Raw genomic sequence first — 24,760 nt, forward strand, 5'->3', positions numbered from 1 at the left:
TAACAGTGTTTAGAGGTTATATGTGGAACCTGCTGATTGGCTGTATTTGTACAATCCAATTATATCGCGACATTAACAAACTTCTATGATATAAGAAAGGTGGCTATTGCAGTCAAGCTATAAGACAAGGTTTGTAATAGCAAGACATTGTTAAGATAGATGGTTGAATGTTATTACTGAAATGTTAAGTTTTAGAAAACTTGCTGGTAACTGTCTTGATTTTGTAGCTGCATTTGCTTATATTATTAATCAAAAGTTCTTCCAAATCTCAATTCTAAAATATTAAGGAATAGAACCTTTAGTCACTGTTGTCACACTTGATAAATACTAAATGACCACTAGCAAAATCTATATGTAAAATTATAAATAACCAGGCTAGTATTATTGCTCATATGAGGATGGTTCTTCTGGAAGTGATATTGACAACAGATTTGTCTTTAATATAATTTGATTCTTGAAATGTAAACTTTCTCCGTATGATTGCAATATATTTAACATAACAAAATCCTATGTTTGCCAATCAACTTATTTTGTTTTAAAAAAAAAAGATCAGTTTGAGAACACGAAGGTCAAGCTCTCTATTTAACCTAGTTTTTTTTTTTATCAGTAAAAGTTTGATATTTCAGTGAAACTATCTATTATATATTGCATTAAAGTGTTACTCACCTATCTCACGTTTACATAGCCCTGGTATAGTCGTAAATATTGAAGGTAACTTAAAACCCCTGTAAGGGTGATCAGGCCAGAATTTTTGTGAGCTAAAAGGCCAGCCTCAAGAGATTTATGACCCTCTTAGTAGGGTTTCTAAGCTGGAGTTGAAGACATGAATATAAGTAGGTTTGAGACAGTAAGGGTCAAGTTTGTACCCTAGTAGTATGTTAGATAAAATAACTACAAATATTTTTCTGTCTTTTTTATTTATCTAAAATAACTGGGTTATAATCTTACATATTTTTAGACAATCCTTTATGTTGAACATATTTTTTTTAAACTTTCATTTTCAATGGCTCAGTGAGTTAGATGCTTGCTTGTTAACCTTAAGGTCCAGGGTTAAGTCTCCACAAAGGTTGAGATAATACCTTTGGTTTCTTCTTGTCCCAGTAGCTGACATGGAAAAAGCGTCTAGTTGTTCGAATGGGACAATAAACCGGGACTTGGTAAATGGAAAAAGACAATGCCACTGGTGTCCTGGCAAAATTTCCCTCATTGCATACTGCTGTCTTCACTCGGCCATTGCATTATGTGTAGAAGAGTAAAACTCCATTCATTTTATTTTTATGGCCTCATGAAAATTTTGTAGAATCATGAAAAACATTTGGTTTCCTTTTTGCATCAATTTTTGCAGCCTTTTTTTTGATGAGATAAACACTTATTTTGACTACTCCTCTTTCTATACACTTGTACATTTATTTTGCATTCACATGTTGTAGTTAAAGAACACTTTTTGTACATGTCATTCACCAACAGCACAAAAACATCAAAGGATAATGACATAATCATATTTTACTTATATAAGTTGAATTTCATTCAATGTTCAGGTGTTCTGTTGTAAAAAAATTCATTCATAACATGAAATTATGGTTCCATAACGTTGAGTAGGGCAATTATCTGCTCTGTTCATGTTTGATCTTAAAACAGAAAGTACGAAAATGAAAGTTTATGTGCTACTTTTAGTGATAAGAGTTAGGATGTAGGATGGATAAGAAAAGACACAGTTAAAACTACTGAAGCACAAGATGTCTATTATAGTTACTTGTGAAAAATCAACCAACCATTTTCAATGGTCATAATCGAGGGCAATAACACTTAAACTATCTATACTTATATATATGTTTTCCGTAAACTATTTATGCTAATTTTATCCATGGTTATTTTCCGGTCTATGGATCAATTTTCATCTGTTTTCTAAAATAATTTATGTTAATTTATTCAAATTATATTTATCAGTTATTAATGTAATTCAATCGATCGATTACCATTTTTTGATATCCATTGCTCATATATATTATTGATAACAGATAGTATGTTGTTTAGATTATAATCTATGCTAATTTATTCGTTGAATTATGTTCATGGAATGATTTGCAGAAAAAAATTCAATCAATTGATATTTAATTCAACTGCTGAAATTGGATGAGCATGAGAATAATTTGACTCTTTAGTCACTTGAGATTCTTGTTTTTTTAAGTGAAAATCTGAATTTTTTAAAATGAAAATCTGAATTTTTTTTAGTGAAAATCTGAATTTTTTTGATGTGAAAATCTGAATTTTTTAAGGTGAAAATCTGAATTTTTCAAGAGAAAATCTGAATTTTTTCGAAATAAAAATCTGAATTTTTTCGAAATAAAAATCTGAGTTTTTTGAAGTGAAAATCTGAATTTTTTGAAGTGAAAATCTGAAAGCTGTAAGCTAAATGATCAAAGAGGTTACTATAATAACCTGTATTATGTATGTGTTCAACATAAATGATGCACAAGTTAGTTTTTGAGGAGATAATTATGTATTCTATTCCACCTACATGATGGATAGAAACAAGTTTTTCACCATAGAAAACAAGAAAAAATTCATATTTCTCTGGTCACAATTGAGGTCAAAGTTCAACCATTTGGGATCAGTGAGCATGCTCAGTGGCTGGTTACTGGTAAAGAAGATTATGTAAGATTAAGAGCTTCTTTTGACATTGAAAAGGTTGACTTAGAGTTGTCGTCTGAGTAAACATTCACTCTTTTCGAGGTCCAAACATTAGAAAAGGCAGAGACACAAATATGTCGACCTACTTGATGGGCAACCTTTACAACCCAAAGAAAAATTCTTTTGATTTGGTAATTATTTGACTTTCAACATATTTGATTAAGCGATCAAAAATATTTTCTTTTCAAAGCAGTCTTCTTGAATCAGTGTTGTTTTGTGCTAAGTAGAAAGTTAAAGTACATATTTAGAAGTTGAAGACCTAAGTGAAGATATTCCATCCAGATGTGGGTGTTTCAGAGGAATTTAAAACTTGGACAAGACTGCATCATCGCATCTTCAAGCTATTATGAACTTGTACTTGACTGTAAACCACTAGTTTTGTATCACTGAATGCAGCCGTTTGATTGTATAGAGGCTATTGCATTCAAGGTATAAAACAAATTGAAGATGGGAAAATCCCTGAAAGCTGAAATTAGTTCTTGATCATTGAAGTTTTTGGAGAAACTGCACGATTGAATTGGCAGTCTTTGATGACATCATAGGTTTTTTTTGTTTAAATTTTGAATCCTCAATTCTGATCATCTCAAATTTTGAAAAATTTTCTCATACAACTTTGAGTAAAGTCAAGTTTTAGTGATCTTATAATCGTCAACTGTATGATATGTCATTGTCTCTGTCGTTGATTTGAAGTGTTTGAATCAAGTGTTTTAGGTAGATATCTTGACAAAAGAGCCTATAACCAAGTATCTCTGAGTGGTTTATTAAGAGTCATGCTTTGATTGTAAATGAGGTCAGCTTTACGACTGGTCACTTGAAGTTGGTCAGTCTGTGTACACATCCTCTTCTTTTTTCACCAACAGACCCTGTTATTGTTTCTATACTCATTGAATTTGGTGGCTGGGCTGGTGTCAATTTGAAATTCTTTCTTTTCAATGCTGGCAACTGCTTGGAATATCCGAATTGAAGAGTAAATATTTTGTTGATCAAGTCATGAAGCTACTAAGCCATTTGTAAACACTTCTTCAATTAAACCTGATTTTTTGACTCTCCTTTGGACGCAGTGTTAGCAGACGCCATTGCTTATTTGACCAGTGGTCAGTATTTGTGTAGTGAAAAATATACGTAGATCTTAATGCATCAAAGCGACCTCATTTTATTGAGACCATTATAAAAGAAAACTTCAAAATTGATTTTGAAAGGGGCAGGTTTCTTTAATGATTGTGTCACTTCAACTTTCAATACCACCCAAACTTTATATAACAACATTCATCTGAATGGTATGTGTGTCACTGAAAATGATATTTCGAGAAGACTTTTTCAATTTTTTTCAAATTTCAAACTATGCACGTTAGACTATAGACAAAAACAGCGGTTTGTATACCTGGGGAGACATCCTTTTCATCTCACAAATATCCTGGGGAGCATTCATTGTGAGGTATATATTCCAGATGTTGGTGTGTCAACATGTTGTAGGAGATGTTACACCTAGGGAGCATTCATTGAAGGCTATTGATATGTTGCAGGTGTAGGACTGTACTTGACTGAGCGCCTGTGGGAAAGAGTCTCGGTACAGGAATTCTCATCTCAGTGTTTATAATTTTTCCCTATAACTCACTTGTATCAAAATCTTTGAATAAATTTTTTACAACACAGAAATGATCTTGATACTATTAATAGCAATTAAGTTCTTTGATTCTCTTGATCTCATGTAGCAATTTCCTGGAGATATTTGGATCAAAGATATAAAAATCATTCTAATTACGTTTAGATATTGAAAATAAAGTCCAGAGAGTTAATTCCAAAATCAGCATTTCGAATCTGTTAGAATTTTCTAATTCCAATAAAAGAACTAGTTAATATTAAATATTTATAGAAAATAAATTGAAAAAAATGTATTCAGATTTGACTGACACAAACACAATCTTTAATTGGGTTCTGGTTTGCATTTCTATTGTGCTAAAAATTTAAGATATATTATGTTAACTTAGGAAATAATGAAGATCACATAAAAAGAAGGGCAAATCACAGATCTGGAATCCAAACAGACTGCCTAAATTCTTATGTTCAGTTTTTTACTAAGAAAAACAATAAGAATTGCCCTAATTACCAAAATCTAAATCTTGCCACTTATCTCTGCCAGTGTTCATTTTATTTGAAACAAGAAATCTTTAAGAAACATTCAATTTACACGTTTTCAAATATTCTCAGCTGTCAATGTTTTGTCAAAATTTAAAGAGATTTACTTGGCTGGAATTTTGGCAAGCTGTTCATGTTGAAATTTATGCCTTCGCAAATAAAAGCATAAAAAAGTTGAGTTTTTTGTCAGATATACTGTGAGTATTTCAACTTCACATTATATGATTATTTCAGCTAAGTGAATTAAATGCAGGTTTACTATTTCCTAGTTTAATATTGTTTAAAATGTCTGCCAGACACTAGACAATTTACAAAAACAGAAAAAAAATCTTCAGCAAACAGAAATTAGCGTTTTCTAGAGTAAAATAATACTGAAAGCACCACTTTACACATATTGGTAAGGGTGAAAATTGAAATGAAAGTTTGGGTTGGGAAGACAAAGTATTGATTGTACAAACTGTTATAAATCCTAAACTTAGGTGTTTATTTGAGGCCCTGTGAAGAACAATTGCTGGTCGATTATTACGAAAACTTAAAAAAGATGCATTAAGATGTAGATCATTAAAAAAAACTGTGACACACTACAAGCAGACGGCAATTCATTCAGTTGTTATTGAGACCCTGTGAAGAACAATTGCTGGTCAATTATTAACAAAACTTAAAAAGATGCAGAAAGATGTAGACCATTAAAAAAAACTGTGACAGAGAACAAGCAGACGGCAAATCAGTCAGTTGTTATTGAACAATTGCTGGTCGATTATTAACTAAAATTGAAAAGGATACAGAAGATGTAGACCATTAGAAGAAAAAAACTGACACACTACAAGCAGACGTCAATTCAGTCAGTTGTTAAGCTGTTGTTGACGCCACTGTTGTGGTTATAGCGAGACTGACTGTAATGAAGTTTGTAGTAATGGAAGATAGAGGTATTGACACAAGCTGATGAGATTGAAAAAGGAGTTAAGACCATAGTAAATGGCAGTTTAAAAAATAAGTTTACATTAGTCAAAGTTATGGCAGGAAGCCAAACCAACTAATTTTACCTTTTGAAGGTCACTTGTGGTATTTAGGATCTCATTAATTATTCAACTTTTTCAAAATGAACTACCCTGAATTAAATTTAGATAAATTACTGCTATAAATAGGCGACAGTGATGTTGGCATATCCTCAAAGAACTTCCAATGACTTTTTTCTCTGGGGAACTAAGCCTGTTTATAGATTCCTAATAATGAAGTCTAATATATGTTGACACACCCATTTGCCTAATGGTAGAATGTGTCTGATAGGGTTGGCATACGGCACCACCTCATTAATTAAAGGTGCAACTCAGATTAGATAGAAATGAGGTCTTTGGACACAAGAGGATTATACTTTGTGTAATGGACTGCTTCACTATTTGCTATTCTCTAAAGTCACGAAAATATTAGAAAATTCACATCAGTAATTGTTTCAAGCTTGTTTCCTGAAATTTCATTGTTGATGTCTGTAGAGTCTCTTCAGGGGTTTGAACAAATTGAATGATCCATCTCATGTCGAGAGATGTTCCGTTACAATGGTACATTTAGGAAATTGGTCGGAAGTCTGAAATAAGATTTTAACCTAGTGATTGATTACAATTGCCAAAGTTGTTGAACTTTATCATTTATTTACATGATAGATGGTGCAAAAACCATTGAAAAACTGTTGAGAAAAGTTACTGGAATTCTTCGTCTGCTGCAATCCTGAAGCCACAAAAGTTTTCTTTTTACTTTTTATTGTCAGTGCCTTTTATTTGTTTTGTCATTCAATCAAAACGTTAAAAACATGCGTTTTTTTTTTGTATCTTAGCCTACACCGTGGGCTTTTACCTGGTTAATTCTTTTAAGTGAAGCAGGCATAGGGGCTGACATGGAAAGAGCGTCTTGTCGTTTGAATTTGACATTTAACCAAGGCATGTGCATGTTCAAGATCCCTCGACAGTTGCAAATGGAGGAAAAAGCAGGCTTATGTCGATGCCCTGACAAATTTTTGCACTCTACATGGTGTTGTCTGTCTATGGTGCAGAAATTAGGCATTCATTCAATTTTCTTTTATAACCTTAATATCTTGACGTTAGTTTATACTGACATGTATAGCTTATTTTGTTTTGATGTGGAGCCACTGGTATCTACACATCTTCTGCTTGCTTAAGAAAATTTGATAGGTAAAATTCCATGTCAGTATTACAACAATTTGTTGATGGTCGCCAAGATTTGCTCGTCTTTTCTAGAAATTCTGAACATTTGTTTATACCTCTAAGTTATTTTATGAAAATATTCCAAACAGTGGAGATATTTAGGCCATGATAGAAGTTTTTACCTCATATCTTCTTTTACAAATATGGCAGAGAAAAATAAAGAAACGCTTGTGTTTTTTAATCAAAAATTTGATATACTGAAAGTGACATTTTGAGTGTTTTTGTGGATTGAAAGGTTAAAATGTTGATAATATGGCAGAGAGAGAAAAAAGTGGTGATTCATTGGTTAACTGTTGATAGTTGCTCCCATATTCGTGTGCATATAAACATACTGAGATTACTGATAAAAATGAAATTAATTTTTTCTGATGCTGTTTTTTTTTGGTGATTACATCTCAATATTCATATAATATGATGTTATTTTTAGATTTTAGTATTTGAAATTTTTTCATTTTTTTTTAACGAGAATTCTTTTCTATGATGTGTTTACATTTGTTGAAAAATTGTTCTGCAGCAGACTAGAATGACATAGGTGTCCGAAACACTCAATTTTGTGGTTGAGCTCATTGAGTGCTTGTCCTGAACACAAGACGCATCTTTCTTACGGTCTATTCTTATCTTTTGCTTCAAGACCAAAACATAGGTCTCTTGGAAGATCTTAAGAAGAATCTTGACACATTCAAATATCTAAAATGATTGTTTAAAATAGAGACCAAACTTGGCAGCCATTTTGAGACACTTTACATTTTATGACGTTGTTCTTTGCCTTGTATATAAAGATAAGGGGATGGAAACAGAGAAAGATTAAATGAATCTGTAGTACAATTTAGAGTTTGGACTCTGATGTATTTATCTATCTCTTTATTTAGAGAATACTAGATGACTTGTACCTGGCTTAATGAAAAAAAAATGGTCATGCTAGACTTAGATAAGAAAACAATTTATATTCTGTTTGGATCAATGATGGCGCTTTGAACTTAGGCCAGGTAGAAAAGAAGTTGTTTATGTTTGGAGCTAATGAGATGAACTAGTGTTATGTTTTAGAGATAGGCGAAATTCTGGCTAGAGCTACAGAAAGAATTGTTTTGAAGTGGCCTTAATTTAATTAAATGTCAAGTAGAACGTAAATGATATAACTTCAGGTACAAATAATTAACTTCTGCTAGAATGTTTTGTGAGAAAGAATAGATTCTGAGAGAAATTTTGAAACTCTTCTTGCCAACAAGACATTTAATTATGATTCGGATTCAAAATTGGATCTATTTGGAGAAGTAGTATGAAATATACACTTTAATTAACAGTTCAGATGACAACATGGGACAAAAGGACAATTTGAAAGCCTCCTGAGTCTGGGAGTACAAATAAGGGGCCGACTGACTTAATGGTGGGGGGCGGGGATAACTGCTGAGGCTGAATTAAATTTTGGTTACTCTGTGTTGGTGTTATAGTCGCAAGCCTTTCATAGAGCGTCTTAGAGGGTTCTCTTAAGAAAATTTTAGAAAAAATGAATTTATTTTGTGCATTCTGACACATATTTTGGAGGAAAAAAAGGTAAACTTTTAGATTTGTTGAAAATAAAGTGGGGGTACAATCAGGGGTGCAAACTACTTCTCTGTACCTCCACTGGCGCCACCACTGTTTGAATGAAATGAAATGAAAAACATATTTGCATTCTACCTTTTATACTTCTGATGACGCAAATGATTTAGATAATGCCATTCAGTCAAGGCATGAAATTGTTCAAGACAGTGACCATTCCATCGTCAAATTCATAGGCTAAAATACACAAGCTCAGTTTAATGTCCCTTCAGAAGGATGTCACACTTTTCATGTCAGCCACAAATTGGAAAGGTACAGATCACGATAGCCCAAGCCAACTCCGGGATTATGTGTTAACAAGCAAGAATCTCTCTGATTTGCTGCTCCTACCTTAAAGAACAATTAGTTAAATTGAGCATCTTCAAATGAATACATGGGCTTATTGGTTGAAGAAACTTAATAAAAATTTTGTTCCAATGATTGACAATTGGAGAAAATTTTGGTACAATGTCAAAGGTGAAAATAGGTAAATACCACTTTCAATATGGTACATGTGTAGCCATTTGTCAGTATACTTTAATAACAAAAAATCATATATGTTTAAGGCTGTTTATACATACAATTCACCTGATAGACTAGACTTTTATTTATTTCTTTAACACCCCATCTAGAAAATAGACCCACCTTAATGTTTTTATAGATTAGCTTTAACCCAGTCTAAAACTGGTAGAGTCGACTTCTCCAGAGGGGCGGTGCCTGTCATGGCAAACAAAGAAGCATTCTTGTGTGGCTTTGCTCCGGTCCTTGTACAATTCACTGACAAATAAAGGAGAGAGAGTTATTGAGTCAAGAGTAGAATTATACACTGCAAACATGTCGGGTCAACTTGTATGAATGAAAAAAAGGGCCAGGCTTTGATAGAAAATATTGTTAAGAAGGTCATTAGATAATCATAAGGTATTATATTGTATGGGGGTGGGGTCAGTAAGCCACTCTATTATTCCATTCACTGTCTCAATTTATTTCAGTCGAATAAAAAAATAAATAGCCAATAAATCTTTTGACGTGCAGAGAACAAAAACGAAATAGAAAAATTGTTGTATATTGTGGTATTTCAAATTTTTATCTAAATCCCAAACCCTATTGAAGTGAACCTTGAATAAGTAATGTGGTAGGCCACAAGCAAGGCAGGATATTGAACACCTACAGCCACTCTGCAGTGGATTCCTCATAGCTGATAATGTTTGCTTTTAAACTTTCTATCTGTATGCTTATGACTCACTTTTGAAACATTTAAAATAGAAGTACATACAAGTTAAATGACTCAAATTTATTTCAAACTTTTTTTTAAGAGGAGATGAATCAATTCCATTTTGATCTTTGAGTTCAATAACACTCATTGAGCACTTTCATGCTTTGATTCTGCATCCAGAGATAACTACTCATTCTATCACTGTGAAAACATTTTCATTTTAAAATTTGCCTGGCTTGCTGATTGAAGTAACTTAAAGTTTATAAAAATCATTATTATCAACTTCATGACCAATTTTATTTTTAAGTTATATGTTACCCTAGTATACACTGGTCTCTCATTCTTCCTGGGCTGACTTTTAACATTTCTACACCAAGTTTATTTATAGTTGGAGGTCTATTATAATAAGCTTTGTGTACTAGTGTATAGTGGGGCAATAGTTATAAAATTACCTGCTTCACGTCTCATTTCTTGAGCTGCATAAAAAAGAGATTAGCAGTTAATATTCACAATAAGGTGTATCTTCTGACCTAGCCTTTGATCTAGCGAATATATTTAGATTTAGCAGACTGAACGTAATAACTGATTGAAAAAAATTTCTATAAAATGTAAGGATTTCAGGGTTATTATCGCCATTTTGGACATTTCTTATTTTCACAGATTTATGCTTGTTACTCTTTCTTTGACAGAATATCTTATTTCTAAGATTTCACAGTCGTTATATTTTCTGAGATAATTCTGAAGGTCTTTTGGGTCATAACTTATATTGCTTTGAGGTCATTCAGGCTCTTTATTAATGCTTAATGAAAGAAAATAATTAGACTAATAATTGTCTACTGTTAAAATGTTTGCCCCCTTTGATATTGGTCATCTTTATTTCCAGTGTCTGAATTAATTAAGTTTTTAATAGCTCTTCATTTCTCAAATTCAGATTTTTTTTTTACTCATCTTCATTACCCCCCATGGTGTAGAAAAGTAGGGCGTAAAACTCCATTTCATTTCAAATTCATATTTGATACCATATATATTATTTGGTATAGTGTATGAAAGCAATTGTGTGAGGAATTGCATACAAACTTGCACACATGCAAACATAGAAAATCTGTTTCAGGATTTTTTATCATCAATATTATTAATTGATGGCCACCCAGGATATTTTCTTTCTGAATATTTATTGAAGGTAACATTTCTCATGCTCATACAGACAGCGTTATGAATTGAAAACTAATCATGTTATAACTTGTCCTCAGGGGAATTAGAATCAAAAATTCAATTCACAAGCTTTTTTTTCTCTATGAATTGCATCATGCATCCGCATTCAATGCATTCAAATACTTCAGTACCTTATTGATTAACACTAACTATAAAAGACAGGTCAATAAGCAGTGTATTTAAGGAGTGCTGTATAATGTTGCCATGGTTCACTTAATTGAGAAAGAAATCTGAAAAGTTTTAATTTGAGTGAAAATCTATTTATATGTAAAATATGTGCATCACCTGAGGCCATTTCTCGTACATGATTTCAACTACAGTAAACCTGAATTAAAAAAATATATTTCATTGAAACTAGCACATGGCTTGGTATGTTTTGTTGCGAGATTTTACAGCGAGTTTAGCTCTCTACAGACCACCTAATGTGACATTCATGCTTACATATGAGTAAATACTCCTTCTCTAAAGAATGTAATTGTATTGTGTTGTTTTTTATACCATGTCTATAAATTCTAGAGGTTTTCTTCTAAAATACATCAGATTATATGCAACTTATGTAACAAATGTAGCCTACTTTTACAGAATTTCTATAAGAAATTGTGAAGTACTGATAAGAATTGTTTCTAGTATGTAATTATTGCAGTTCTCACATAATGATTGTAGCCTACCTATATAGTGATTAAAGATGCTACAATAATATCCTACCAATTGTATCTACCCATATAACAGTTGTATCTACCCATATACCAATTGTATCTACCCATATACCAATTGTATCTACCCATATACCAGTTGTATCTACCCATATAACAGTTGTAGCTTATCTATGCAATGATAACAACCTACTGATACAACAATAGTAGTCTACCTGTATAACAATTGTATCTACCCATAATAACAGTTGTTCTTACTGGTATAACAATTGTAGCCTACTGGTACCTATAAAGTGATTACAGCCTACTGATGCAACAATTGTAGCATTCACGTATAAACCATTGTATGTACCCATATACCAATTGTATCAATCCATATAACATATACCCATATAAGAGATGTCTACCCTAAATAACAGTTGTAATCACCCTTATATCAGTTGTACCTACCCCGTATAACAGATGTACCCACCGGTATAACAAATGTACCTACCCATATAACAAATGTACCTACCCATATAACAATTGTACTCACACAAGTAACAATTGTACCTACCCATATAACATTTGTAGACTACCCACATAACAATCTTAACCTGTACATAAAGCAGTTACAGCTTACTTGTGTAAAAAATACATTACTTTTAGACTAGGGATATAAATTGTAAGCAACAAATATACAGTACATAGATATTATACATGTATATGGATAAGACCTGTAACAAGGCAGGTAATAACTACATGTATCTTACAGAAACTTATTCAAGTGGACTGAAAATGATGAGTTATTTTGTACCAGCAATCGATAGAAATGGATTCATACATATTTATTTGCAATTTCTGTGTAGAATTGAAATGGTAAATGCTTTATTTATCCATGTGGAAAAAGACTGGTTGTTTTGTGTTTCTTTGGTATTTTAGATTGTTGCTTTTTAATCTAGACAAGATAACGATCAAAATGTAGTTTCTATGCTTCTTTATTTTGAAAAAGATGAGGAAAATAGATAATTTTTTATAACAATGCCCTTGAAGACAAAATTAAAAAACTATCCCACAAATATAAATCTTTAGCAATGTATGTGAAAATACATTTTATGCCCCATTTAACGAAGAGCTTTTTTTAAAAATTCAACCACGATTTTCTAATTTTGACTAAGATTGTTTATTTCGAAGGTTTTGTTTTGCTGCAGGATTGATTACATGATTTTACATTTTTACTCTGAAAAAAGTTAATGATTAATCTTCACATCTTTGCAGTTGATATCCAGATCAGATAGCAATGAAGATTTCAGTAATGGTTAAAATGATTTGTGTCATATGAAATCTTCTGCTCAAAACTGGTTGCTGTTTAAGTCCAATAAATGGACTATTTATAGTAGTAGAGAGCAGTAAAGAGTTGGCGTCTATATGTTTCAATATTTACCACTGTTACACTACTATTTGTATTGGTATTGTAAACGTTAAGGCCTGGGAAGACAGAGTGTCGCGAAGAGAGCAGAAATGTCAATGAAACATACGTGACGTTGATGACCATGGCATTTTGGGTGTGATATACAGGCTTAGGTAGAAGTGTTGTCATTTAGATTTTACATCCATATTGTTTATACACTTTAGGTGGGAAGACTAGTCTAGTCTCCTTCAGGTTTACACAAATTGGCGACAGACAGTAGGAAGTGCAAATCTAGCTGCACTTTGTTATATAATTAAGTAAGATGGTGGACATGACGGTCCCTTGAGGTCATTACCCACGCAATTTATTATCTTCACAGTTAAATTGCATATAACTTGAGGTTCTGTGCAAAAAAAAGTGGCTCATGGGTCAACAAGGACTTGAACGAGTTTTGGAACATCAAAACTTTTAATATGTAATTTTTCATGTACTGGTAGTTAAAAAATATGACAGGTGAGGCTTGGTGTATATGACCACTAACATACCATAAGTGATACACACATTTAATAAGTCATTAATCTTCTCATGACAGCTTGTAAAATTTTAAAAAGTTTTTATTTTGGAGTCACAAGTCTGAGTGAATGCATAATTTAATTTGTACAACTATTTCCTTAACACTTTTGACATATGGGGTGTATAGGCAGATCATGTGTTAAATCCTGGTGACCTTGGTTATGTAATCTTTCCCCATTCCAAACAACCTACCAAAAAAATGGGAACAGATAATCTGGGAAAGATCGATGCAGAGAGGCATGGCTTAGGACCAGTTGAAAATCTATGAACCAAGTTGTTGTCCTTAATGTGCACAGTCTGTAGCACACGAGGCCTGTTTTATCACTGACTTATGCTCTGATTGAAACCAGCACCTCATGATAACGAGTCAACGTCTAACTCATAAAGATGAAATAAATAAATTCTTGATTAAAGAAATGAAAAGTATCATATCTTAGTGGAAAAATTGAATAATGAAATAGTTTGAAATGCAAACAATAAGAGGTTTAAACATGTATTTAAAGAAATGAGGTAATGTTTTCTCATACGACAAGACTATATTAATAAAGTAATAATATATTGAGTGAGGGTGGTACACCATCTAGTCTACAGACGTCATTATGTTGTCAATAAAAGTTGATCAATTTGTCTGGACTAGTAATAAATAATAAACGCTGGTAATGGCGACTAGTGGTATTAACGCTGTTTGATAGATGTTAATTGAATAACTGGCGGGCCTTTCATACTTCATCTTCATTTGTTTGCCAAATCAGATTTTAGCTACATTCACATGGAAGCAATTCTAAGGAGTCTTTGAATGATTGCAGTATTTCAAAGCAGACAGTGTTCTTGAGATAGTCTGTTGTCCTAGGAAGAAATGGTTGAAATCCAGCCTCAAGTGATTTACTCTGTTATTCATTTGGTTTGAAGTTTGGAGACATTGAGAAGATTAAGATTTTTGTTTGTAATATGTTGTCTAGTCTTCAAGTCTGCTGATTGTTAGATAGCCCTGTAGGTTTCCACTAGAACTTAAGGCAACTTGCAATCAAGTACATCTCATCAAGAGAAAATCTGCGTCTGCATAGAAGATTACCTCCCTTAGCTAAATTTACTTAAAAAGCTGATCTTCTGAAGTTCCTGTTTGAAATTGCTATGAATGTTATTAATCTTTAGATTTGTGGCAGGGTAAACAGTGCATTTACATTTCTTTCTATACAAACAACATCTTTAAAAATTTGGAAAAAAAAACGGAAACATAATGAGATATGACAAGGAAAAGACATCTTGTAAAAACAGAAACAATATTGACTGATCCTATCAATTAGAAAGTCTTTGTGTTTCACTTTTAAGGAACAAAAGGATAAAAAATGGCTGAAGACGACAATGATATTACCAACAAAGATAAGCACTCCATTACTAGAAGGCAAGTTTGGTAAAAGTAAGCAAATACTTGAGACATTTAACTTTGGTTGTCAGTCGACAAGTCAAGTTTGGTAGAAAAATACACATACATAATGTAATCTATTGAAGTCTATTCATGACCCTATTGAAAACCTACTACACATTTTAAGTTGTGTTCAGTATTGTATTCCCTGTTTATAGATGCCCTGCAATAACATTCTCCTGTTTTTTTACCAGTAATATTAAAGAGGCCCACCCATGTTTCCACATTCCTTACGACTTTTTTTTATCGTTGAAGGAAAGTTTTGGACTCAGTATTTAAAGCAACTTTAACTTTTAATATTTGTCTATAATTTTTTTTTGATAAAGTAAAAATCCTTATTAATTGTAATATATACAAAAATATAACAAATATATAAAAAAAAAAGTGTTATTTTGTAAAATTTTAAATTTTAACTGGACACTGAATAAGTTCTGATTTCATTTTTGTTATTTTCATAACCCAAAAATAAGATCAAGAGAGAAAATGGTCATATCAGAAAATGACCTAAGATAGAAATTGAATTGTGAGGGTACCTTTAAAGTTAGTTATTTCAATTTCTATTAAAATAAGGTAAATAACAAACAATGTATTTAGTGCTATTACAACATACTTTACAACTAAAGTCAACTAGATTGGTATTTGTTAATCCTTGTTTAATTTCTACATTTTTCTACCTAAAAACCCACGATTTCATTATAATGTGTCGTCAATTTTAACGCATTAGTCAGCAGAATATACTTGTATAAAATTTGTAGTATTTGCTAATATTGTACTTTGTATTATGATCAATGCACTCAAATCTTATTGGCCCAGGCCACAATAGGAATACATCCTGATGTACATGTTCTAAAGTTTCAAAGTCCATTTATCATTAACCCAAATGCTTTTTGAACATTTACTTATATGGTAATAGTAGATGACAATTCAATATTTTCATTTACACTGACAGATATGGGGTTAATTTCATATTGGATTTAAAAGAAACTTGAAAAAATTTATTCACAGAAACTGAATTACGAATTTAAAAGAGATATGTTACACCTATTTTGATTGGTTTAACTGGAGTAGGACTGGAATAAAGAGGAAAGATGATGTTATGCATATCTTGATTAGAACTTGTGTCTGCTAAAAAGTGCTCAATGTAGTCAAGCATATGACATCAAGATTCTAACGCTCTAACAGACTGGGCTACACTCTGTCCTCATTGTGTTAAAAAAAGGATGTTAAACTGTAATTTAATTCATTTCTAATAAAATCATTACATTTTCTGCATACATGAAAGAAGTCATTCACTGCACAATTTTTTCACCGTTAAATTCACCTTTGAAGTTCACACCCAAATATTAAAATGATTTACACTTCATTCACAAATCCTCTAAATAACATTTCAGATAAAATATTTGTGTAATGTACATGTTATAATAAATCATAACTAATAGAAGTATTCCACTTTCAATTACTTGTCAAGTATATATGTAAACAAAATACTTGTCTCCTACAGTGGTGCCAAGAGACTCCATAAAATCAGAAATGCTCACAAAAATGCCAAATCTTGAACAAGGTAACATTATTTACAGGTAGACAAAGTAGTGCTTTTTTTTTCTTTTTGACTCTAATTTTGCTTACAGTGCCAGTTAAGTTGTAATAACTTAGAATTTTATGTATGAATTTTGACATCTCACATAAATATGTTATATATGATTGTTATAAATTAACCCCTTGTACCCTAGACTGAAAATTAACCCTTGTACCCAAGACTGAAAATTAACCCCTTGAAGTCATTACCTTTAATAGACTGAACATGTTAGAATCAAAATTACATGCGTTTGGGCTCATAATGGACACTTAACTTATGTTGTCAATAATTCAAGTACAAACTGAAATTAGTAGCTACATATACATTTGTGTGAACTACTCAAAAGAGAGTCTAGTTGAATTCCCAAAGTGACAGCAGGTGTTATTGAAAGTAAAAGTTGAATATTCTGAATTATTTTAACAAAGCCTTGAATGAACCATAATTCTGATGTCAAATTTTAAACTTGTCTTGAAGAATTGGATTGTTTTAGAATTGATCTATTGACCGTTATTTTAAGCTTTGATGGGATGGGTTCATATATGAAAGGTTTTCAACTCTCAAGACTCTCAACCAATGAGAAGAATCAGATTGTTGTGTTCAGATTAACAATGTTTTAATTGGATAAAAGTTTGAAATCAACGTCTTTATTGTAACTATTGTTTTTATGATTCAAATTGACTCATTGAGCAGAAAAAAAAACAAATAAGCCAAGAAGTTTTTGAGTGAATTATGAAATTGTGATGATTCAGTAAAAATGTTATCAAAATCTGTTTGAGTTAAAATGATATATGTTCTGTCTAGACCTTATATTATAGTGGCACCAAGCAGGTAGAAGAACTGTAGACTGGTTAGACTTACCTGAATTATATCTCTTATCTTACTGACTTAGATTCCAATCTTTATGTCATAATTCATATCTTTATATCTTTTATGTTTAAGAATCCAAGAATTTTTTGGCTGGGAATTTATTGAATGATTCTCTTGTGTTTGTTGTGCTAAAATGAGTTTTTAAGCTTCTATAAAGTTTATAATTTGTATTTGTTGTGTTAAAATGAGTTTTTAAGCTTCTATAAAGTTTATATTTTGTATTTGTTGTGTTGAAATTAGTTTTTAAGCTTCTATAAAGTTTATGTTTTGTATTTGTACTGTTAAAATGAGTTTTTAAGCTTCTATAAAGTTTATGTTTTGTATTTGTACTGTAAAAAGGAGTTTTAAGCTTCTATAAAGTTTATATTGTGTATTTGTTGTGTTAAAATGAGTTTTTAAGCTTCTATAAAGTTTATATTGTGTATTTGTTGTGTTAAAATGAGTTTTTAAGCTTCTCTAAAGTACATATTGTGTATTTGTTGTGTTAAAATGAGTTTTTAAGCTTCTATAAAGTTTATATTGTGTATTTGTAGTGTATTTGTACTGTAAAAAGGAGTTTTAAGCTTCTATAAAGTTTATAATTTGTATTTGTTGTGTTAAAATGAGTTTTTAAGCTTCTATAAAGTTTATATTGTGTATTTGTAGTGTATTTGTACTGTAAAAAGGAGTTTTTAAGCATCTATAAAGTTTACAGCAGCCTTCAATTCGAAAGCTTTTAGAAGTTATATATTTGATCTATATATTGGTACATGTGAAAAAATGCTCAAAATATAGCTATTGAACAAGTACATGTTTCTTGATCTCTGAATTATCTTGAACCGTTACATGCATCTGCCATTTAACCATTTAGGTAGCAGACGGATATTTCCATCATCATCATTGAGAGTTTCCACACCATATTCTGTTTCGATGCATTTAATTGGTCGATAAATTAGCTCTTGAGATGCCTTCTTATTTTATTTTCATATCTAAATTTTGTGTCTATTATCAAAGAGAAAGAAAGCACAAATTTAAGTCTTGTCTATTCTGTTGGCGTTCGTTCATACTGTGACTCCAAAACAAGAAGTAGAAATTGTCTCGGTGGGTAGTGTAAAAAAAGAAAAGGCAATTTGAAATGAGAGTTTATTTTAATTTTATAAGTGTGTTTCTAGTGAAAGAAAAATAAAACACCTCACTGTGTTTTTTCTGTAACTTATTGTGCATTTGTCATGACATATGTTTTGAGTTTTCAAGGAGAAGGGTTTTGCCAAATTTATGTCAAGTGTTTATTATGGTTAGAGACTGTTTTAGTTAATAATATACTTTTACAACAGCCACCATCTGATTTTAAAAATCTGAAGAACAAGCAAGTCATATGGGGAAGAGTTCCAACCTAATAATAATTGTAGCAGACGACACAGGTAGCTTCTCAGTTAAACTCATTACCTGTATCAGATGATCAAGTTAAAGAGCATAGATTCTGTAATTTATGCATTGTTCTCTGCATGACCTATGTTTAAAAATCACTCATCATTAAATTGTTAGGTAAGCCAACAATGTGTGCTGCAAATTAGTTTTCAAGATTGTCAAAAATGTAAATTGATTACATTATGTACTTATTTGTATTGCATCATTAGCTACTAATCGACTTTGAAAAAAAAGATATATATATGTTACTGTGACATTGTAATGATACCTTAGAATAGAAGTCTATAATATATTGTAATTTCTAGAAAATAGATAACAGAAAATCATTGAAGGCCACCGTTTCACCATTTTCCGGGATTGATTTGGGTGTTGAATAATAGTCATAAATAGTTTTCAGAAGTTATAGAAATGTACAAAAATTTGATCCTTTCAAATATACCTTAAACTAGAAATTTCACTTTCTATTTTTATATATATATATGTGAAGTTTCAAGAGAAGATGAGTCATTTAGTTTTCAAATGCGGATAATTCTGGACATACATGGATTTGAAGGCTTAAATTTCAATGGTGAGCTGTGATATTATTGATGATAAGCTTGGCTAAAAAAAAATTCCCACTTCTGAGAATATGGTACGATTGGTCAAACAGAGGGTGAATCTGTCCCTTTTAGCTTTGATTTCCTAGGTACTGAATTTTCCTTTATTTCAATTTTTGAATAAATCAACTGATCACCAGTTGAGAAAAAAACACCAATAACCGTAATGTAAGATGAATAATTATATCAAAATTCAATGAATGTTATAATTAATGGGAAATATATGAAAGAAAATTCCAGAAGCTGCAACATACAGTTGGTGATATTTTCCATAGACCACAAGCTTATATAGTAATTGGTAACATTACATCATCATTAGAGAGTGGAGGTATTTAGCAGTTAATGTGAAATAGTCAATTGAAATTTAACTAGTAAGGTGTGCTATCTTAGTCAACTTTAGTCTATATACTATAGCTTAGTTTGAGAGATTTTCAATAGGTCACCAGTCGACCTGTATTTTGTGTCAGCTGGATTAAGATGAGGATTGTAAATCTGATACTAGCCTAACCTACCCCTGTGTTAAAAAAACAGCAAGACCTGAACCATTGTCCTAGTAGTGAATAGCTCATCACCTAGGTAATTAGGCTGTACTAGACAAGTAAACAATGCCAGGCTTTATGTAAGGTTATGTGACACCTATGGTATTTCTGCTCTGTGTGAAATTTTTTTTTGTCAAAAGAGAAAAGAATTCTCGGCCCAAAAACTGCAAATCATTTAATGAAAGGCTGTGCTTGAATTAAATGGAGCTCCCTATTATACTATTGCTAGATTGGTTTTGACAGGAAATTTTCTTCAAAAGTATATGTTGTTTTTAATTGATAAAAGTTTTCTTAGTGAAGTCTTTTTTCAAGGAAAAGTGTAGGATGGTTCAGGTATTAAAATATGGGTTTGCCATTTTGATGTGAAAAAAAAAAAATAATATGTAAATTCCGAAAACGGGATTTCAGATTTGAATTAGCTGGAATAAATTTAGTTTTAGTAAAATAAAAATGAAATACATATATCCTATGGTTTAAAAATTGTTATATTTATACTAAACTTTTTTACAAAAACCCAAGTTCAGGAAAAAGTTGTAGAATATTTTGTGATTGATCATTAGAGGTGTAGAAACACTAATTAAGATTTTCTGTTAATTAATAAAAAATAGTCTAGGTTAATCAGTTCGTTACATTAAAATATGTGTTGTGTTTAAAAGAAATCGACCAAGTTAGAAAAAAAAAGCGTTTGTATTAAAGGTGTTTAGTATATGTGGTATTAAACGCTATAAAGTTATCTGTGTAACCTGACCACACCATACAATAGACAAGCCCATTTTAACTATATAACATAGACATGTTGACTGCCAATAAGATGGGCCAAGTGAGATAAGAAAGTAAGAGATCTCAGCCTACATAACTAGCTAGGCTATACTAAATACACTCGTAGTTGATTGTACCCTTTTCTCTTACACTCTCAATTAAAGTCAACTTCTAACTTAATAAAAGAAGGTCAAATTAAAGGGGTAGTGTGCACCTTCATATAGATATTGGTCTCCCAATTAATATACTAACATTGTTAAAACAATATTTTTTTTCTCCTGATTTTAGACTGAAATATGTAAATTCCAAAATTTACCAAGAATGTGGTGCATACCCCCTCTTTAAAGATTAAACAGAATGTTAATGTAATATTGGAATCTAAATTGAAGGATTCTATTAAAAAATTTACTATTTTGCTAGTAACTGCTTTGATTTCACAGGACCTTCCCTTTAAAACTAGAGTATACATTAGTATATTAGTAGTATTTCTACAGTGGATAATTAGCTAGTACCAGTCAAACCTTAATCAAAGAGACCCAGAGCAACTTTGATCATTTTTAAAAGAGATACTGGTATAGATATTTTAATCAGTCTCAAGGTGAGGTGTCCAGTTGGCAATATACAGAAGAAAATAAAAGAAGTATGGAACATGGTTTTGGAGTTCGCAACACAATGCTTCTACTACTGCACCATATTCAACACCAGACACCATAGTTGTCTATTTGTACCTTTAGCCCACATCTAGTATGTTTTTAATGACATTGACTCAGCAACTATTTTATGACAAGATTGGTCGGCTCTTGAGAAACCTGTCTTCATGTTTATGAATAAAGAATTTAATTTCTGTGGCAGTCTAGTTTGTTTTGGTTAATGTAAACAAAGTACATGGACTTTGAAAAGTCAAATATATTCCACTTTAGAAGAATCTTCCTCACTCTTAGTGACTGATATGCAGCTAGTGTAGAGTCAGAACACTGTGTCATTATTTTTTTTTAGAGCTTTCTGCGCCTCAATATTGGAAATAATGATTGAAAATGCTTAATTAGGATCTTAGGATAATTCGAAGCTGACCCAATTCTATTTTAAATAAAAGATTTTTTCTTTTGCTTGTGTATTTTTCAATGTAGAAAATACTGAATACATGTACAAATATGGTACAAATACTCTTGCCATTCTAATATTTCAATGAATACAATAAATTGATGATATAATTTGAGGTAAAGTATTTTGCTCCAATTTAGCACGTTTCAGTATAAAAAAAAGTAGTTGAAGATGTTGTTAAATAGAAATCTATCTAAACATAGCCTACACCTACTCAATTGTACTTCAATGAAAATACACTGAAGAGTATAATGTTGTAATGGTGGGTGAAAAATTTATCCTGGCCTAAAGTCTATCTGTAGTTTAATGTTATGGAGCCAGTAAGACTAGGTAGAACAGTTATATATCTAGACTTGTCAATTCTAATATTATACCTACTTTACATTACTGGCTTTTACCTCATACCAGTCCACCTATCACATTCTACACTTGTCCTCTCTATAATACACAAGATGTCTTGACAGCAAGGCAGTCCGCCTGCTCTCATTGACATAGCAAACCTAGCCTGTGAAGCCATCTCTCCCCATTAATGTAATGTTTTTTAAAAAGATAAATAGACTATAATGTAATTGTTTTAAACACCATTCTTATGACTCATAGCTCTACTCATGAAGTTGTTTTTTTTTTTCTTACAACATGGTTTATTTGTGAGAACCTAAAGCTTTAACATTTAAAATTATCCCAGTTTTGGAATTGCTTGATCTCCGTAGAATTTACCGTCAGACAGCAAGACTGGCCAACTTTGGTTCATAGCGTCCTACTGGAGACAAGATTTTTCTATTTATTAAGAAAATAACTATAAACATGTCTTGAAATTTATGTACTCTTAACGTGTAGAAACGTAGTTTTGACTTCTGCCAATATATAAAGATGCAAATCAGGCACTCATCATATTACATTGTAAAAGGGCACTTGACAATACGAGAATAGTGGAAAAAACCAATGTACAAGAAAATAGAACACTTAAAATATTGTTACAATTGAAAACGGAGGATTGTTGAGTACAAATAAAGTTGTGTCAATATTTCCATTCTTTTTTCTCAAAGGTTTTATGTATGATATTTTAATGCATATTCACACATCTTTGTTTTTAAATGCTCTAAGTAAATATCAGCTTAGGTTGTCGAAAACACTCCAATTTTTAGTCCTTTTTGGTTGACAAATGTCAAATGTTCTTTATATCAACTTGCTGCACTGACTTGTATCTCCCTGATGATGTGTATCTAATATGGACTTTTTATTATTATGAACTATATTTCATGATATTTTTGGTGCAAATCACTCTGAACTAAAGCCTTTAAGAAATGAACAATTGCTTGAATTTCAACCACAAATTTTATGAAGGAAACTTACACAAAATAAGATGGTATCAATTACCCCTTGGTTGGGCTCCTTGCTGTTATTAATGTTTTATATTCCACTAAAGTTGGGCTCCTTGCTGTTATTAATGTTTTATATTCCACTCAAGTTGGGCTCCTTCTTGCTGTTATTAATGTTTTATATTCCACTCAAGTTGGGCTCCTTATTGCTGTTATTAATGTTTTATATTCCACTCAAGTTGGGCTCCTTCTTGCTGTTATTAATGTTTTATATTCCACTCAAGTTGGGCTCCTTGCTGTTATTAATGTTTTATATTCCACTAAAGTTGGGCTCCTTCTTGCTGTTATTAATGTTTTATATTCCACTCAAGTTGGGCTCCTTGCTGTTATTAATGTTTTATATTCCACTAAAGTTGGGCTCCTTCTTGCTGTTATTAATGTTTTACATTCCACTCAAGTTGGGCTCCTTCTTGCTGTTATTAATGTTTTCTATTCCACTCAATTTGGGCTCCTTCTTCCTGTTATTAATGTTTTATATTCCACTCAAGTTGGGCTCCTTGCTGTTATTAATGTTTTATATTCCACTCAAGTTGGGCTCCTTCTTGCTGTTATTAATGTTTTATATTCCACTCAAGTTGGGCTCCTTATTGCTGATATTAATGTTTCAATTTTCTTGTCTTTTCAGATAGTTCAACAACTGCACCAAGAGGTCCTCACTGGTGTTCTATAGCCTATTGGGAACTTCGACAGCGTGTTGGACGATTATTCACTGTTTTTAACCCAAGCATTAGTGTGTTTCAAAATCTACCTCATGGGGATGGCATGAGCCTCGAAATACTACAAAATAAACCCAATTTAGAATCTGTGAAACGGACGAGAGAAAAAATTGGATTTGGAATAATTCTAAGTAAGGAAGCAGATGGAGTTTGGGTGTATAATCGCTCATCATATCCTATATTTGTGAACTCTCCCACCTTAGATGATCCTGAATCAAGAACGTTAATAGTGCGGAAAGTTTTACCGGGTTACTCAATCAAAATCTATGACTTCGAGCTGGCAAAAGAGCTGGAACTCTCTAGAGATCCTGCATTACTGGATGGACCGTTCGATCCTTGTTCAATACGCATCAGCTTTGCGAAGGGCTGGGGACCGTTTTATTCTAGACAATTTGTGACTTCGTGTCCATGCTGGTTAGAAATATTATTAAATATAAAAAGGTGATAGTTTGTAGATTCACGGTAGATTTTTTATATCAAATTATCATCCTTCTATGACAAATTCAGGGCATTGGATATCAAAATGTAATTTTGGAATCAGGGCTACACAAAGTGATGTGATGACGAAAATGCTCCTAGTGCAGTAGAAAACAGCATGGTGATTTATAAGATGTATAAATTTAATACGTTATGTTGACGAACAATTCACTTGTTGTTAAAGTGAACAGACTAAATCTTGGTTAGTGCTGAAATATATTATATATATATAATGATATTTAATTTTGGTGCCATGGT

At 31.8% G+C, this 24,760-nt stretch overlaps 1 protein-coding gene across 1 annotated transcript in view; it reads left to right on the forward strand.

Annotated features, from left to right (window-relative positions):
* LOTGIDRAFT_145516 (hypothetical protein) overlaps positions 1–24,470 on the forward strand; it is a gene marked incomplete at both ends in the record, with an annotated part of 33,473 nt that extends 9,003 nt beyond the window's left edge. Inside the window, 2 exons of the mRNA XM_009058568.1 lie at positions 2,940–2,979; positions 23,957–24,470. Coding sequence (XP_009056816.1) covers positions 2,940–2,979; positions 23,957–24,470 — 554 coding nt within the window. The remainder of the gene's footprint in view (positions 1–2,939; positions 2,980–23,956) is intronic.
* Between the last annotated feature and the right edge of the window lie 290 nt (positions 24,471–24,760).

The sequence above is a fragment of the Lottia gigantea genome (assembly GCF_000327385.1).
Source record: "Lottia gigantea unplaced genomic scaffold LOTGIsca_341, whole genome shotgun sequence".
NCBI classification, from domain to species: Eukaryota; Metazoa; Mollusca; class Gastropoda; family Lottiidae; genus Lottia; species Lottia gigantea.